At 40.3% G+C, this 19188-nt stretch overlaps 1 protein-coding gene and 1 long non-coding RNA gene across 2 annotated transcripts; one reads left to right on the forward strand and one right to left on the reverse strand.

The window, feature by feature from the left end:
* Window positions 1-1538: 1538 nt before the first annotated feature.
* Window positions 1539-2474, forward strand: LOC131528350 (olfactory receptor 52Z1P-like). Its single transcript, XM_058757447.1, has one exon. The coding sequence runs from the start codon at window positions 1539-1541 to the stop codon at window positions 2472-2474; it is 936 nt and encodes a 311-aa protein (XP_058613430.1).
* Window positions 2475-12528: 10054 nt separating this feature from the next.
* On the reverse strand, window positions 12529-13883 carry LOC131528713 (uncharacterized). Its single transcript, XR_009267934.1, has 3 exons — window positions 13785-13883; window positions 12919-12946; window positions 12529-12664 (listed from the first exon to the last, which is right to left on the reverse strand). It is a non-coding gene; the product is annotated as an uncharacterized LOC131528713 (long non-coding RNA).
* Window positions 13884-19188: the final 5305 nt, after the last annotated feature.

Below are 19188 nucleotides of genomic sequence, written 5' to 3' on the forward strand. Positions count from 1 at the left end.
TTTAAATAAACATGACGGATACAATCAAAAAAGACATTTAGGCTAACTCTGTCAGAGTGGTGTATATCTTTATAATTAGCTATTTACAGTGCAACGTCTGCATATGAAGAGTTCATTTGCAAAAACAGATAACTCCGTTTTTAACAATTCTCAGAAATCATGTTTCTAATTCATTGTGCATTCCAATTAATCTCAATCAAACTGCAGTTGGGTTATTTTGACGGTTAAAAAATAACTAAAAAGCAGCTAATTAACACAACAAAAGACAATAAAAACATAATAACATAGCCTAATAAAAAACATGATTTTTGAACATTTAAAAAAACGGTATTATCTGTTTTTGCAAATAAACTCTTCATATCATGTTGCTTATTGTATCCCTAATGGATATAGCACCATATGTGGGCATCCTGGCCAAAACATATGAAATGAAAAAAAAAAAAAAAAAGAAAAGAAAAAAAACTTTGAAGTCGCCAGTAAAGACAAAAACATTGTGGAATGTTAGCTGAATTTAGACATTAAAGTTTTTACATTGTAATGTAATGTAGGTCATCGCGTATTGTAATGTAGGTCAAAAACCCTTGCTACATGTGCTGCGTTATACCTCACTTAGACTAAGTCGTTAGGATAAAAGCGTCTGCAAAATGATTAAATGTAAATAAAAATATGACTTTATTCGAGACCTATACAGCGCATGCGCGTCAAACATCCACTACGTAGTGGACATAGTCCAGTACGTCATCGTGCTACAGGCTGCAGTGAGTACCTCTTGCGTAATATTTGAGAAATCCCAACGTTGTGTGAACCAGTAGAGCTTTGTTGGCATCTATGGGAAAAGTTTGGTACTGCGCCCAAACAAAATCTTACTAAAAGCTCATTTATTTTTGTGATATGAACCACAAATTTAGAACACAACTTGTTTAAATTTATGGCTTTGATTTTCAAGTTCAACTTGTTTTGTAAAATATATTTTTTATATAAGATTTTGCCCATAAATCATTTTCATAACCTAAAACCTAAAACTTTTTTTAAGCCTCTTTTTTATTATTTTACATTAACAACAATCTGCCAATGATCCTCTTTAAAATGAGACCAAACTTAAGTCTGTACTCCCAAGCTTCAAATATTTATGACAGTTTTTTGACATTCTTGTCCTCTAACTAAGTAACTTTTTTAAATTGATGCACAAGGGTTAATATTTATTCAAATATCCACAAGAGATTGGGCTATTTATGTAATTTCAATGTAATGACCATGTGATCTGAAAAAATTCTCCAAGGTTACAGGTAAGAGACCATATAAACAGAAGGATGTTCACTTCTGCATATTTTTTGTGTGCACCATGCTTTATCATTCACCTTTTATTCAACTCATCTGCAACATTTGAGACATTTGTTTTGAAATTAATTATGAATGCAGTACAGGGAAATGTTCATCTGCTTAAAACTTCTGTCAGTTATACAACTGATTTAAACTATTTGTGAAGAATGTAATGTACCATTTTCTTTTTCTACAGTGTACTGAACAATTTAGAGAAGATGAAAAACTCATCGATTATTATACTGGAGGCCTTTTACGGAATGGAGGGTCTTAAATACCTTTATTTCATGATCTTTTTCATGTTGTACATGTTTGTACTGTTTGCAAACACCACTGTGATTTTTGTCGTAATTAGCAACAAAGTGCTTCATAAACCTATGCACATATTTCTATGTCACCTGGCTGTGAATGGCATCTATGGTAGCACAGCTTTGCTTCCCCCCTTGCTGGGTACTTTAATGTCTCCTTCTCATGAGATATCTTTGGCAGGCTGTAAGGCTCAAACTTACTTCCTGCACACATATGCTATCATAGAGTTCACCATTCTGTCAGTCATGTGCTACGATCGCTATGTGGCCATCTGCTACCCACTGCAGTATCACGCTATCATGACCATAACAAAAGTGTGTAAACTAATAGCTTTCTCATGGGGATATCCTTTAGTGGCATTCGCTTTGTTTTTTATTCTGACTCTGCGCTTGGCAATCTGTAGAAACATTATAGGGCGAGTTTACTGCTCCAACTATTCTCTTGTCAAACTGTCTTGTGATGACACAAATGTTGTGAGTGCCATTGGACTGCTTTCTGTTGTTGTATACACTTTTCCTCAGCTTGCGATGACTTTCTATTCATATGGACATATTCTTAAAATATGCTTTACTGCCACTAAAGAGTCTAAAATAAAAGCACTGAAGACCTGCACTCCACACTTATTTGCAATTCTGAACTACAGTGTGGGATGTTTTTTTGAAATTGTACAAAGTCGCTTTGACACAAGTTATCTCCCATTTGAAACACAAATATTTATGTCACTTTATTTCTTGATATTTCCTCCAATTCTGAATCCAGCCATTTATGGGCTGAGTGTTCAGGCTCTGAGAGGCAATATTTTTCGACTTTGTGGCTCTAGGAATAAGTTACTGCCTTTAAAGTAGGATCTTTGTTATTTTCTAGGTGAAAAAGAATGTCCATGTTTTCAAATATTTCTTTGTGTCAATAAACAGCTGACATTCTTAACATTTGTAAGTATCTCAATTATGTTGAGGTCTCTAAAAGCAGTAGTCAGTAAACAGAGTAATGAACACACTATTTGTCACCATTGAAGAAAACTAGTATTCAACAAAGTTTTACTTTGTATTCTGTTAATCTCTTTACTGAGAAATGTGGGAGAAAAAAAGAGTTCATTGATATGGGTTGATAGATTTCAACATCAACACGCATGCCTACACTTCAGGCAAAAATGTAAAAAGTACTGTACTTTTAAAAGGATTTCAGATTATTGACAGACAAATCTTGTTTCTTTGCAATATTCTGCTAATTACTTGTTTCAGCCTAATTTTAGAGCATTTTTTGATAGGCTATAAGCTGATGCTCCAGAGCATATCAACTTAAATCAGCAAATCCACATTCCAAAGTTGAATCTGGCCAGATCTGGAGTTTATTTTATTTTTTATTGTTTTGTTTTTTGTTGTTGTTGTTTAATATATCCCCTGCATTTAAATTGCATTGCTTAAAGGTAATCAAGCAACAAAGACAGACAATAGAAATAGAATGCACACAAAATGTAAATAACCTGTCATGGATATGACCATGCTTTTCCAATGGTTTACCACAATTCTTACCAAAAAGAAAAAAAAAAACAACAACGTGCAAAATATTTTGACAACATTTTTTGAACCGCAGATGTCAATGTCAATGTCAAGTTTATTTCTATAGCACAACTAAACACAACAGCAGTTGACCAGAGTGCTTTACACCAATACAAAAGACAGTTGAAATATCAAATTATAAATCATAAAAACAAATGAACACACAGTGCACTACATTTCATCATTGACCATATGCCAGTTCAAACAAGTACGTTTTTAACCTAAATTTAAAAACAGATATAGATGGAGCAAATCTAATACTGGAGGGTAGTGCATTCTACAATCTGGGAGCCACTACTGAGAAAGTACGGTCACCCCTACTTTTCAGCTTTGATTTTGGAATACGTAGCAGTCTCTGATTAGACGACCGGAGAGACACAACTGGACGATGTTCAGACAGTAAATCCGAAAGGTAAGGAGGGGCCAAACCATTTAAAGATTTTAATATTAAGAAAAGAATTTTAAAATCAACACGGTATCGTACAGGCAGCCAGTGTAAAGAGCGTAGCACTGGAGTAATATGGTCCCGTTTTTTAGTACATGTGTCAGAAGTCTTGCTGCCGCATTTTGTACCATCTGTAACCGGGATAAAGCTGATTGGTACAGTGAATAGTCAATAGTCTATCAAATAGTCTATTGACTATTGGTACAATAGTCTAACCTTGATGTTAAAAATGCATGAATTATTTTTTCAAAGTTATTAAAAGATAATATAGGTTTTACTTTAGCTAAAAGACGAAGCTGAAAAAAGCAGGATTTGACCATTGAGTTTATCTGCTTATCAAATTTTAAACCGTCATCGAACACAAAACCTAAGTTCTTTACCCAAGGCTTTACAGAAAGTGTTGAATAGGGTTATTTGCCTAGGAGAATCAGATGAGCCAAAAACTATGATTTCAGTTTTATTCTCATTAAAATTGAGAAAATTTAAAGATAACCAAGCCTTCACGTCAGATAGGCAAGCCCTATGTGTTTCCCACCCGTCGGTATTAGGTTTTAAAGGTAAATATACTTGAGTGTCGTCCGCATAGCAGTGGAACGACAACCCATATTTCCTGAAGATAGACACTAATGGGAGCATATATAACGAGAAAAGAATGGGAGCTAAAATAGATCCCTGTGGAATACCACATGATAAAACAGCATCCGCCGACAAATATTCCCTAATATTAACACTGAACTTCCTATTTAAAAAGACACGATCTAAACCATTCAAGAGCAGCTCCTTTGATACCAACACAATGCTCCAAGCGAGCAAGTAGTATAGCATGATCTACTGTATCAAAAGCCGCACTCAGATCTAGCAGCATAAGTACGGTACAATCCCCAGAATCAGCAGATATTAACACATCGTTTAGAACCTTCAGGAGTGCAGTCTCTGTTGAATGATATTTTTTAAAACCTGACTGAAAAAGCTCGAATACTTTATTTTTATCCAGAAAACTCTGCAATTTTTGCAACACTCCCAGCTAACGCTTGCCACCTTTAGCAAGGCAAAATAAGGGACACCCATTCACGACCCCCACAAAAAAAAAACAATTTAAAAACCAAGGACACAAATAATTACCAATAAACCATGAGAAAACATGTAAACTTGCAACAGAACACATTAATATTTATAATTATTAATTATTATTATTGGTGTTTTTTGACAGTTCTGCAGCTGTTCCCTGGATGGGATGCATTTTTATTATTTATTTATTTTATTTTTATTTGCTTAAATTAGGACTACATTATTACGTAATTATTTGTCCCATTTTTTATCTACATAATGTAGCATTTTTTAAACTTTTTTAAAATGCCAAATTGTTGTAGTATGTATATTTATATTTATTATGTATATATGTATATTTATTATGTATATATTTGTGATTAATATAAATGGAAAATTAATAAATAGGGTCTAACATTAATTCTAACCTATTAATTCATCTGCCTAATCATGTTTAAAAATATAATATTTATGTCTACCAAGCTTTGATAATGTATGGAATATTATATTAACACACTATCCAAATTTTAATAAAACAATAGGCCTATACGATGTGTCTGTCACTTCAATGCTATGATTCACCCAAAAATGAAAACTCTGTCATAATTTACCCAGGTCTTTATAAACCTGCAAAAAGTTGTTTCTTCTGTTGAACACAAAAGAAGATAGTTTGAAGAATGTGGGTAACTAAACAGCTGCTGGTCCTCAGTAACTTCCATAGTAGAGAAAAAATACTATCCGAGTCATTGGGTACCAGAAACTGTTAGGTTACCCACATTCTTCAAAGAATCTTCTTTTATGTTCAACGGAAGAAATAAATTATTACAGGTTTGGAACAACTTGAGTGTGTGTAAACCATTAAAAAAAAAAATCATTTTAGGGTGAACTGTCCCTTTAAGTCAGACAGTCCACCGTGAGCAAATGCTTCTCTGCAAATTGTGCGTTCATCATTAGATACAGGACAGACCATTGATAACTTTCCCATTCAGCCCTACATATGGAGAGTCTTGTGTTTAAATGGCGGATGTGAGCTCTAGATGTTGTAGGCTAAACCGCGCATGTTTCGCGCACGCTGCGCTTGTGTGAAAGGGCTTTAACAACGCGCGTTCTGGAGACTCCGTCGCTATGGAAACAAAGACGCCAAAATGCAATCACGCGCAAATGAGCTTCTCTAACAATACTTCTTATGAGATTGATTTCACTATAATTGCTATTAGTATTATAAACAGTGCAAAATACTTATTTATTTGTTAAAATGTGTTGGCCTTTGTAAAATACGGGACAAATCGCGTCCCGTGCATCATTTTACCTTTAAATACGGGACGATTCCGTATTTTAATGGACGGGTGGCAACCCTAGACGTAACTGTTACGTAACCTATTGGTAATTTTTGGTAATTTCATGATTTACCAATAGGCAACGTAACCACGACGTCATATGCACATTTCATTACCATAATTTTTGTACGTTCGATCTTTATGCTCTCTGATTACCATAATGCTATTTAAAAAGTGTGATTAAACTTCAGACACAAGATTGAACGTTCCTTGAAGATAAAATGTTTCTTTTCACCAAGTCAGAATATGGACGATTGCTTTTAATATATGCCTTTATATAGCCCTATTAATAAATTCACATCAATTACAGCCATACAGCACTGTTAAATATGTTGAAATATATTTTGAAAATATATTTTAAAAATGCATAAAACAAAGTTAAGAAATTGTTCCTCATGATACATGTGTAAATGTGTGTACGAAAAAATATATTCCTATGCCTTAGTTTTTAATGAATGTTTTTTCAATGTTGTTTCTACACCACGTTTACCATTTCTAAAGCTATTATATATTATATTATATTATATTATATTATATTATATTATATTATATTATATTATATTATATTATATTATATTATATTATATTATTTAAGTAAAATTCTGCGTGACTTCTACGTGCTTTAATGGGCGCGCGCGCTGAACTGGAGCTGAGGAAGTCACCATGGAAACGGGGCGGCAGCTCAACTGTCAAGCAGCAACTTCATCTTTCACTGTTGTTTTTACTAATTTCAGGTAAGTTTAGTCTGTAAAATTACACAAATAGTACATACAAGCGTTCCTGACACTTTCTTTCACGTAAATGACACGCTTCCGTTGAATATTTACTTTACAGAAATGGTTTAACGTTAGTGTCTTCGGAAAAAGTCCATTAGCATCTCAACCGTAAGCTAACTATAAGAGGTAACGTTAACTATAGACTTGAGCTCTTGTTTATGAAAGTTTGGGCTTTTAATGTAATCTTATTGTTGTGGTTGTTAACCAGTTCATCATTGTTTTTATCTGTTGTAGTAATACTGTCGTGAAGTCATGCTGATGCACATGCTTCACAGTTGTACCGTATTCCGTTCTGTCACCTCTGAAGTTCCTTGAGTAAACTAGCATTCACCTGAAGCTCCGTTGTTACGTGTTTTTGTTGAACACAACATTTGGCGACGAGGATGGCTTTATCTCTGCCTCCCCCTGAGCCATTTCTGCCCCACGCTAGTGATCCTGTCGTGCCATGGGAGCGCTGGTATGTGTCGTTTCAGACGTACCTTGTAGCCGCGGACTTGGATGATGTCCCGGACGGGAGAAAGCGCGCACTTCTCCTCCATTGTCTCGGCGCGGAAGGATTACGGATCTTCCAGACGCTCGGCGCTGCAAATACGTACTCTGACTCTGTTGCACGACTAAAAGGACATTTTCAAAGGAGTCATAGTGTGCTGTTGAAACGGCTAAATTTCAGACAAAGATGCCAACGATCTGGTGAGTCAGCCAGTCAGTTTGTCGCTGATTTAAAAAGCCTTGCTGAGCCATGCGAATTCGGTGCTCTGCGTGACGAACTAATTAGAGACCAACTTATTGAAAAAACAAACAGTGCACGGGTTAGAGAGAGGCTGCTTATGGAAGATGACAAACTTACTCTGGATAAGGCTCTCACTCTGGCACTCCAAATTGAAGAAGCTACACAGTGTGCAGCTAAAATAGCAGAGACTAATGCAGCTAAAACTGATGTCACTTCTGTACCTGCAAATACAGTCATGGATGAGGAGTTCCAGCCTGCAGGTGCAATCATCCAGCAAACACAGCCTCAGTCAAGTCAACAAAGACGGAAATGTGGCAACTGTGGCTCCATTCGTCATGCCAACAGGTCCCCAGACTTCCCAGCTATCGGCCAAAAGTGTAGACATTGTGGTAAGCTCAACCACTTTGCAAGGTGGTGCAGATCAAAGTCCAGTTCGCAGCCTTCACCAGCAGTAATTCATACAGTTGGTCCTCACTCAGTCACTTTCTCTACATATGATGTGCAGCTGAAAGACCGTTGCATTCCACTGCTTCTTGACACAGGAGCTAAGGTGTCATTGCTTAATATGGCCACCTACAAGAAATTTTTCTCTGATGTTGAGTTACAACCATCACCTCTGAATCTCTGTGGTTATGGCCAAGCCAGCATTGCAGTGACTGGAGTAGTCAGACTGCCTGTACAATATGGACGAAAACGTCTACCAGAGTTTCCATTCTACATAACTCAGCATGGCGCTAATATCCTGGGTCTTGACCTGTTCCTTAGCCTTGACTTTTCTCTGCATGACAACAGCGGTGCAACCATCCTTCAGGTGGACTCTCCATGGCAGACACAGTTTCCCGCTCTATTTAGTGGTTTAGGCTGCCTCTCTGTTTTTTCCCACAAACCCCTGCTTAACCCAGATGTACCGCCTGTAATCCAGCCTCTGCGACGAGTGCCTCTCGCCATGCGCGACAAGGTCACCACTGAACTTCAGGGCATGCTAGCTGCAGACCTCATTGAACCCATTGATGCTTCCCCTTGGGTCTCAAATCTTGTGATTGTGCAAAACGGTCTGGGGGCATACATCTCTGCGTTGACCTTCGTGGGCCTAACAAGGCTGTGGTGCCAGACAAATACCCATTGCCGACAATTGAGGAACTCACAACACTCTTCTATGGCTCCTCAGTGTTCACAAAGCTGGATCTTAAGCAAGGTTACATGCAGATACCCCTGCATGAGGACAGCAGAAACCTGACTGCATTCGTGACTCACATGGGGTTGTTCCGTTTTAAGAGGATTCCTTTTGGCCTAAGTTCAGCACCTAGTTGCTTTCAGAAAATCATGGCTACTGTCCTAGCAGGGCTCCCAGGTACGGCTGTGTACGTAGATGATATTGTAGTACATGGAAAGGACGTGGCCACTCATGACGAATGCCTCAGATGGGTGTTCACAGCTCTGTCTAGCCACAGTCTGACATTGAACACAGAAAAATGTGTGTTTGCTGCCCCAGCAATAGACTTTGTGGGTCTTCGGGTGTCCAGTTCAGGTATCGCACCATTGCAGTCCAACGTTGAAGCCATTCTCAACCTTCCAGTGCCAACCTCAGCTGGACAGCTTGCATCGTTCCTAGGCATGACTGCTTACTATCTCAGGTTCTTACCTCAGTATTCTGAAATCACTTCCCCTCTACGACAGCTACTCAAGCATAACACCCCCTGGGCATGGACAGCGGATTGTGAGCAGGCTATTCGACGACTCAAACACCTTCTCACGTCACCACCAACTCTAGCTCATTTTGATCTCTCCAGCCCCACCCTGGTGACATGTGACGCATCAGCAGTAGCAGTCGGAGCAGTCCTGTCACAGCTGCATGATGGCATTGAAAGGCCTATTGCTTTTGCTTCACGGGCTCTGAGTACTGCGGAACAGAAATACTCAGTGGGAGAGAGAGATGCGTTGGCGTGCATTTGGGCATGTGAGCGCTGGCACATGTATTTATATGGACGATCCTTTACTCTCAGAACAGACCACCAGGCTCTCACTACCCTCATGTCCTCTGCTGGAACGGGCCACAAGCCCCTCAGGCTTCACCGATGGGCTGACAGGTTGAATCAGTACAACTACCAGCTGCTGTTCACTCCTGGAAAAGACAACGTGGTTGCAGATTTCCTGTCACGTTCAGCTGCGGAGCCAACTAGCACAACCAAGCAGCCGGAGTCAGATATAGAGAGAGATCTTGTGCAGTTAGTGTATGAGCCCTTACAGGCCGCAGTGTCTCTTGAAGAACTTCAGCGAGAGTCTGCAGCAGACCCACTCTTCGTTACCCTGAGCACCTACATTCAGAACGGCTGGCCAGCTCGGGTAAGCGTTGACCTGACACCTTTCTCCCGAGTCAGGGCAGAACTGACATGCTGGGGTGAGTCATGCATTGCACGGGGGCACCGAGCAGTCATTCCTCTGTCCCTTAGGGGGCGGGTGCTATCAATGGCACACGAGGGTCACGTGGGGATAGTTAAACTGAAGCAGAGGTGCCGAGATTTGGTTTGGTGGCCAGGGATTGACAGAGAGCTAGAAGCTCTTGTACGTGACTGTGCACCTTGTCTTCTTAGTGGTAAAACAGGTGCTCCAGCACCGCCGCCTTTGCAACCTGTTGACTGGCCCACCAAACCATGGGAGCATCTACAGATGGACATTTGTGGGGAGCTCGCCTCTGTTCCTCACCATCTACGGTTTCTAGTTGTGGTGTATGACCTCCACTCAAAGTGGCCCGAGGTTGTGCCTATGGGCTCAGTTACAGCCTCCGCAATGGTTGATTTCCTGGAGCAACTCTTTTCCCGATGGGGAATCCCGCGGGCCATTACCACTGACAATGGGCCGCAGTTCGTTTCCAGTGAGTTTTCATCGTACCTGGCTGCCAGGGGCATAGCCCATATACGCACCGCCTTCTACCATCCTCAAGCTAATGGCGGAGTGGAAAGATTTAATCAAAGTCTGAAAAATGGCATACGTGCACACCTTGCCCAAGGTTTCCTATTTAAGGCTGCTCAAAAGTTGGAAGCACAAAATAAATTTTGTGCTTCCCAATTCAAGCTCAGTGCTTTACTGTCAAATGTGCATTACCAAGAAATAAATGTGTAATATTAATAGTAACTACACTTATTAATGCAAAACTATAATAATTTTATGGGGTCAAGGCATCAAGAGCCACCACACACAGACGTGTCAAGGAATTTGGCTACAGTTGTCGTATTCCTCTTGTTAAGCCACTCCTGAACCACAGACAACGTCAGAGGCGTCTTACCTGGTGTGACGTATCAGTGAGTTACTGTTTATTCCTGAGTTACAGGTGACTGGTTGTCTGCAGGTGATTGGCTGATGAGGTGTTGCACCTGGATTAAATCAACGGTCTTTAAAAGGGACTCGGAGGAACAATGGCGGGGGAGCAGTTGTTTGTTGGCCTTGGCATCTGTGTCTACCGGAGAACTCACGGGATACAGAGGTTATGGGAGATTGCCGTTGCACTGGAGGAGTTTCTGTTTTGATTAATCTTTTCCCAGATTGGACGTTTGGGTTCTGAGTTTTGTTATTAGTGTTTGTTTGGACTGTTATTGGTACTATTTACAAACACCTGCCGACATACTGACTATCACTTACACTGACTACATTACATGTTTTTCTTTTCTTTATTGTTAAATAAACTTGTTTTGTTAAGCAGTGGTTGTGTGTGGCGTCTCCCTGACTACTTTTGTTGCGATTTCTGGTAAAAGAATCGTAACACCTGGACTAAGGAGAAGAAGAACTGGACTGTTGCCCAGTGGTCCAAAGTCCTCTTTTCAGATGAGAGCAAGTTTTGTATTTTATTTGGAAACCAAGGTCCTAGAGTCTGGAGGAAGGGTGGAGAAGCTCATAGACCAAGTTGCTTGAAGTCCAGTGTTAAGTTTCCACAGTCTGTGATGATTTGGGATGCAATGTCATCTGCTGGTGTTGGTCCATTGTGTTTTTTGAAAACCAAAGTCACTGCACCCGTTTACCAAGAAATTTTGGAGCACTTCATGCTTCCTTCTGCTGACCAGCTTTTAGATGCTGATTTAATTTTCCAGCAGGATTTGGCACCTGCCCACACTGCCAAAAGCACCAAAAGTTGGTTAAATGACCATGGTGTTGGTGTGCTTGACTGGCCAGCAAACTCACCAGACCTGAACCCCATAGAGAATCTATGGTGTATTGTCAAGAGGAAAACGAGAAACAAGAGACCAAAACATGCAGATGAGCTGAAGGCCACTGTCAAAGAAACCTGGGCTTCCATACCACCTCAGCAGTGCCACAAACTGATCACCTCCATGCCACGCCGAATTGAGGCAGTAATTAAAGCAAAACGAGTCCCTACCAAGTATTAAGTACATATACAGTAAATGAACATACTTTCCAGAAGGCCAACAATTCACTAAAAATGTTTTTTTTTTTATTGGTCTTATGAAGTATTCTAATTTGTTGAGATGTGAGCCAAAATCATCACAATTAAAAGAACCAAAGACTTAAACTACTTCAGTCTGTGTGCACTGAATTTATTTAATACACGAGTTTCACAATTTGAGTTGAATTACTGAAATAAATGAACTTTTTCACGACATTCTAATTTATTGAGATGCACCTGTATGCATTGCAAATGTGGTACAATTAAAATTACTATGATAAATACTTTGTTACATGTATGTGCAAGATTTCAGTCATAAATAAATATTTGCTAGATTAGACATTACCAGTCTAGTGATGTATGTTTATGCTGAAATATAATATTGGTTTGTGTTTTAAAATCTATCGTGTCATTTTGTAGCAAATTTTCTCTTAAGTTTTGAGCTTCAGAACTTCCTATGTGACTTTATAGTTAGTAAAACTAAAAAACTTGATTAGTTTGTTCAGGTGCACTGCACTAGGTTGGAGCAAAACTCTGCATGTAAGTGGACCTTGAGAGACAATGTTGAGATCTTCTGCAATATATTCTGAACATGACAATTCAGAGAGGCAGGATGACTTCTAGATAGATGACTTACAACACTGGTGTCCAGTCCTGGGCATAGAGGACCAACGTTCTGCAGAGTTTCTGGTGATAGTTGATCAACTGCTCAGGTCTGCTTAATTGGGGTTGGAGCTAAACCAAACTAAAAAAGAGAAAGAAGACAACCAATTGTTATTAATATGTTAATTTGATGTTAAAAATTAAACAAAGATAAAGTTAAAAATTTTGATTCATAAATATGCACAACATTTGAAAATGCACAAAGATGAGAAGAAAGCAATGTGTTTAATGAGAACTTTCAACTTTCACTGAACAATAAGAAGCAATATTAAGTCACAGATGCATTTTATTTTTCTTGTTATTCTTATTCTTATTCTTGAAATAAGTTATAATTACCTTTTGGTTTATTGATGATTTTCAGTCTCTGAAATAGAAACGTTCTATCAATTATGGATGGCATCATACATACATCATATGTTACGATATTTAATAAGATTTATAACACCATGTCTACACCGGACGGCGCAACAAAATACAATAGAACCTATTATTATATGATGTTGTCTACACTGGATGCAGTGCGGCACGACACAACAAATCCCTGATAGTAATCTGATGCCTCGTTCTATTTATGACGTACTGACAAAAAATTCAAATTATTTTTAACAGTCACTTTGTCGCATCCAGAGTAGACACGGTGTGAGATTGTGAAGCTTGGAGATAGAGAATGGGAATCTACGGCACTGTGCATTGCATTATGGGTATACAATACAAATCACCAGAGGAAAAAATGACTATTTACGATAATATTTTTAAGAGCGTCTTGCATTTTATTAGAATAAATGAATTAATATTCAAATCCCTTGTGTTATTAAAGTTTGTGGTCAGTTTATGTTTTTGAAATAAGTCTCATGTTCACCAAGAAAACTTTTGATCATAAATAAAAACAGTAATGCTGTGAAATATTATTATTTAAAATAACTGTTTTCTATATGAATATATTGTAAAATGCAATTTATTCTTGTTTTCATAAAGCATGATTTCTGAAGGATCATGTGACACTGAAGACTGTAGATTCAGCTTTGATCACTTTTTAAAACATACTGAGATAGGAAATTGTTATTAAAACATTGTAATTTCACAATATTACTGGTTTACTGTATTTTAATCAAATAAATGCAGCAGTGGTGAGCATAAAATACTAATACATGACAAATATGACCCTTAAACTTTAGGTAGTGTATATTTGAGGTATTACTTACTAGACAGATGGTTCATAATGTCTAGAGATGTTCTTTGACAGGAGATACGCTCCAACTCTTGTGCACGGCCGTCAGCATGGAAGAATCTAGGAACATAAACAATTTGTCACAATGCCAGGTTTATTTAAACTATAGCAGAGGTGAAATGCAGAAAAGAAAAATAATAATTTGCAGAATATACAATTTAATAACAGAATGTACATTTTTAGGTTTACTTATTTAGTAATGCTCTTACAGTGTTACTTATTTTTGGACATCAAAGCCCTTTTAAAATAACTAACAAGCAAACAAACAAACGCACACACACACACACACACACACACACACATATATATATATATAATTTTGCAAAAGAAAATTACAGATGCATGGTGATATAGGCGTTCCCCTTCAATTCGGTCACTCTACATTGCTATAGGAAATACCTTTTCCTCGAATACTACTGAAGCCTTATTGAATCACGCCAGTAAAACTGGCCAATGACGTTCAAGCGCGCGAAATATGAGCGGGATCCCACTCTATATAAGGCAGTGCTTGTACGTCATCCATTCAGAATTTTTTCCTTCAGCAAGAAGCCTATCAAGAAATCTTCTACTCACCGTGATCTACACGCTGCAGCGGACACACCTTCTCTACCCCTGCTGTGTTCCGGTGAGCTTCGGACGGACAAAAGATGACCTCTCGCGATTGCCTCTCCTGCGTAGAGCCAATCAAACCCTCTGATGGCCACGAATCGTGCGTCTTCTGCCTGGGTCACGCCCACGCAGAGGCGGCGCTTGGGGGGTCGGACTGCCCCCACTGCGGAGATATGAGTCTCCGGACTCTCAGGCTCCGTGTGGCCATCGTCCAAGGCGATGAACTCACCCAACTAGCTCTGCCGCGCTCTTCCTCTGCAGCCTCTTTTGAGCCAAGGAGTAAAGTGCCGCGAGTTACTGATGCGGATCTGTCCGGGTCGGGTGACGAGACCGCGCCGGCTCAGTGCCCACGCGCTCCTCGTCCCCCTGCTGCAGGTCCCCTTCCAGTGCGCTTCATGGCCGCTAATCTCCGCCCCTCCCCCAGCGCGCAAGATGTGGTGTCTTTCGGAGCCACGGAGGAGGATGAGGATGATGCCATCTCAGTGGCAGCGTCTGCGAGAGAGGAGTGGTCCAACAGCCCACTGGATTGCACTGTGCCCATCAGTGACGCTGGGGACCTCCATCACAGTGATGTTGAGCTCCTCCGCGTCCTGGCCAAGGCAGTTGATGAGCTCGGTCTGGAGTGGGCGCCTCCTACCGAGCCGGTCAGAAGCCGCCTGGACGAGTGGTTCCTCCAGTCGGATCGCGGCCGAAAGGACACCCCGCGGAGGCCCGGCCCCTTTTTCCCGGAGGTGCACGACGAGATAGCGAAGTCGTGGAACGCGCCGCTCACCAGTCAAGTGCACAATCCGGGATCCTCTCTTCTGTTGTCTGTGGACGGAGCTGACCGAGCGGGGTATGTTAATGTGGCGAGTGGGGTGGGTCCGAGAGCCGTGGGAACGGAGCGAGGCCGGTGGAGTTAATGATAATGGCGACACCTGTGCCACTCGCCGGTCTCGAGTCCCACGGAGGAGCTCGGAAGGATAAAAGGAGGAGTGATGACAGTGGAAGATGAGAGGACCAGGCCTGGACTTTTATTTTGTATTTTATGTGCGGCAGTCGTCCGTGAGGGCTGCCGCTTTACTTTGATGTTTGTTTATTTTATTAAAATTTAGTTTGAGCGTTTGCGGTTCCGCCTCCTTCTTCCCGATCTACGAACTGTGTTACATTGGTGCGAAACCGGGAGGAAGGAGGGACATGCTGTCAGAAGAGCCCTCGCCGCTGAGGGAGATCGCGGTGCTGACGAGGTCGGGCAGCACGAAGGAGCAAAGACCGCCAGTGGCTGCCCGAGGCGGTGGTGCTGGAGCAATGGAAGAACAGGTGGGACGGAAGGCTCGCTGCCGTGCTCCGGGGTCGAGGAGGGTGGCTGCCGTCCAAGAGGGAGCGGAGGAGTCGGCGCCGTTCGCCAGGAAGCCGGAGCCTGCTGCCATCCACCATGTTTGGAGAGGAACAGGGAACGGGGGCCCGAGGTTGTGCCTATGGGCTCAGTTACAGCCTCCGCAATGGTTGATTTCCTGGAGCAACTCTTTTCCCGATGGGGAATCCCGCGGGCCATTACCACTGACAATGGGCCGCAGTTCGTTTCCAGTGAGTTTTCATCGTACCTGGCTGCCAGGGGCATAGCCCATATACGCACCGCCTTCTACCATCCTCAAGCTAATGGCGGAGTGGAAAGATTTAATCAAAGTCTAAAAATGGCATACGTGCACACCTTGCCCAAGGTTTCCTATTTAAGGCTGCTCAAAGTTGGAAGCACAAAATAAATTTTGTGCTTCCCAATTCAACTCAGTGCTTTACTGTCAAATGTGCATTACCAAGAAATAAATGTGTAATATTAATAGTAACTACACTTATTAATGCAAAACTATAATAATTTTATGGGGTCAAGGCATCAAGAGCCACCACACACAGACGTGTCAAGGAATTTGGCTACAGTTGTCGATTCCTCTTGTTAAGCCACTCCTGAACCACAGACAACGCCAGAGGCGTCTTACCTGGTGTGACGATCAGTGAGTTACTGTTTATTCCTGAGTTACAGGTGACTGGTTGTCTGCAGGTGATTGGCTGATGAGGTGTTGCACCTGGATTAAATCAACGGTCTTTAAAAGGGACTCGGAGGAACAATGGCGGGGGAGCAGTTGTTTGTTGGCCTTGGCATCTGTGTCTACCGGAGAACTCACGGGATACAGAGGTTATGGGAGATTGCCGTTGCACTGGAGGAGTTTCTGTTTTGATTAATCTTTTCCTAGATTGGACGTTTGGGTTCTGAGTTTTGTTATTAGTGTTTGTTTGGACTGTTATTGGTACTATTTACAAACACCTGCCGACATACTGACTATCACTTACACTGACTACATTACATGTTTTTCTTTTCTTTATTGTTAAATAAACTTGTTTTGTTAAGCAGTGGTTGTGTGTGGCGTCTCCCTGACTACTTTTGTTGCGATTTCTGGTAAAAGAATCGTAACAAATGGGGGCTCGTCCAAAGCTTATTCGATTTGTTATTGAAATTTATTTATATTAGGTTTATTTTGGAATGTGCTCGCAAAAGTTTGTGTGGAATATCCCGTGGGTTCGACGGTAGTAATCATGGAAGGTAAGTGCATTTGTATTAAGATACAGGTGATACTCTATTCTATTTTCCCCGTTAGGGATCAGCAACGCTTTGCGTTGATTTGTTATTTTGCCTTTTTTTATTTTTGTGCAGGCTTTTGGGTGAAGCACACCGCCGTGGTTGCGGACTGGACCGTTTTGTTCAGTTTTGAAACCATCGGTATCTTGGTGTTTAATGTCGCTTTACTCTGGAAAGCTGCATGAAGACTAGGCATAGAACAGTTTAGTGGGTTGTTAGGTAGGGTAGAAGGGGATTAGTAGAATGAGAGTTTGATCTGTATGACTTTGTAAATGCATTTCCTTTTAAATTAAAAATTAGCCAACAAATTGAAAAGTAAAAATGGCATCTGTCGATGAATTTATTAAAGCCCCTTCAGATGACATGTTAGAATTGTTTGTGAAGCAACAATTGTGGAAGCTAGTAGAGCATTTTAAAATTAGTGATGTGGACAAACGAATAAAGAAAAGCGAACTTCGTTCTATTGTGAGAAACTGGTTAATTGAAAATAATCTTTTGATCGTTTCCGCACAGAAAAAACATGAAGTTGGTACAAAGGGTCCGTTGGATATTTTTTCAGGGTTGTCCTTTGAACAGAGAAAATAAATTTTGGAAATGCAACAGCGTCATGATAAAGAGTTGGTCAAGGAAACTAAACGATATGAATTTGAGATTGAAAAATTAAAAACAGAACGTTCAATCAAACAGCGCGAAATTGAGCTGGAACAGAAAACATTAGAGGCTGAAAACTGGGATTTTGATTTGCAGGTGGAGCGTTTAAAGTTGGTAAAGGAAGGAAAATTATTCCCAGATGATGGTGAGAGAGCTGTAACTTCGACTAGCAGGTTTGATTTAGCGGGTAATTTAAGACTACTCCCTAAATTTAATGAACGTGACCCTGATGTTTTTTTCTCTTTATTTGAAACCATAGCTGAAGAGGGGAATTGGCCAAATGCGGTTTGAATTGTTATGCTTCAAACTGTCATTACAGGTAAAGCACAGGAGGCATTTGCAGCTCTTACAATGGAGGATAGAAGAGATTATCATAAGGTGAAAGCTGCAATCCTAAAAGCTTATGAGTTAGTTCCTGAGGCGTATCGCCAGCGTTTTAGAAACTGGAGGAAAGATGATCGTCAAACACATTCTGAGGTAGTAAGAGAACTTGTTTCACACTTTGATCGTTGGTGTATTGCTTCCGAGGTAGATGATTTTGAGAAGTTGCGTGACTTGATAATTCTAGAACAATTTAAGAGCATTGTGCCAGAGTATATTGCTACATATATAAATGAGAGGAAGCCAAAGGATGCGACTGAAGCTGCAGTCTTGGCAGATGACTATATGTTGACACATAAAAAAGTGTATATGCAAGAGAAGTCAAGCCATAATCATGGTAACTTTTGTGACTATAGGAGTGTATCAAAGAAATTTGAACAACCCTATTTTTCAAAATTTGATAAAAGTTATCGTGGGAAAACTGACCGAGAGTTAGTGTGCAATTACTGTTTTAATATGGGACATTGGAAAAATAAATGTCCTGTTTTGGCTGCAAAATTGAAGTCTAATCAAAAGACTAAGTCAAATAACAGTTATGTTACTCCGGCATTAGTGACTGAGACTACAACTACTTCAAATGAATTGGAATGTGGTACCTATGTGGAGAGGGACCATGTAGTTGGTGGGTCAAAAGTTGACGTTACAAAACACATTGCTCCTTTTATTACTAAGGGTTTTGTTTCTTTGCTTAATTCTGAGGAAAAAGTTCCAGTTAAAATCTTGAGGGATACAGGAGCTTCGGAATCATTTATTCTTGAATCTGCCCTGCCATTCTCTGAGGAAACAAGTGTAGGGAGAAATGTTTTGATCAGAGGAATTGGATTACAAACGCTTTCTGTTCCTTTACACAGAGTGAAGCTGACTTCTGAACTGGTGTGTGGAGAAGTAACCCTGGGAGTGCGTCCATATTTGCCAGTAGATGGTGTTATGATAATACTTGGAAATAACTTGGCGGGAGGTAAAGTGTGGCGAGATGTAATTCCACCCTCTGTTGTAGTGTCTACACCATTGATTGAAAAAATTGATCCATTAAATCAAAGATTTCCTGAGGTTTTTACAGCCTGTGCAGTAACTCGTTCAATGAGTTCTGGAGCGTCTGTTGAAGAGAGAGAAGTTTCAAAATGTG

Source organism: Onychostoma macrolepis, chromosome 21 (assembly GCF_012432095.1).
Source record: "Onychostoma macrolepis isolate SWU-2019 chromosome 21, ASM1243209v1, whole genome shotgun sequence".
Lineage (NCBI taxonomy): Eukaryota > Metazoa > Chordata > Actinopteri > Cypriniformes > Cyprinidae > Onychostoma > Onychostoma macrolepis.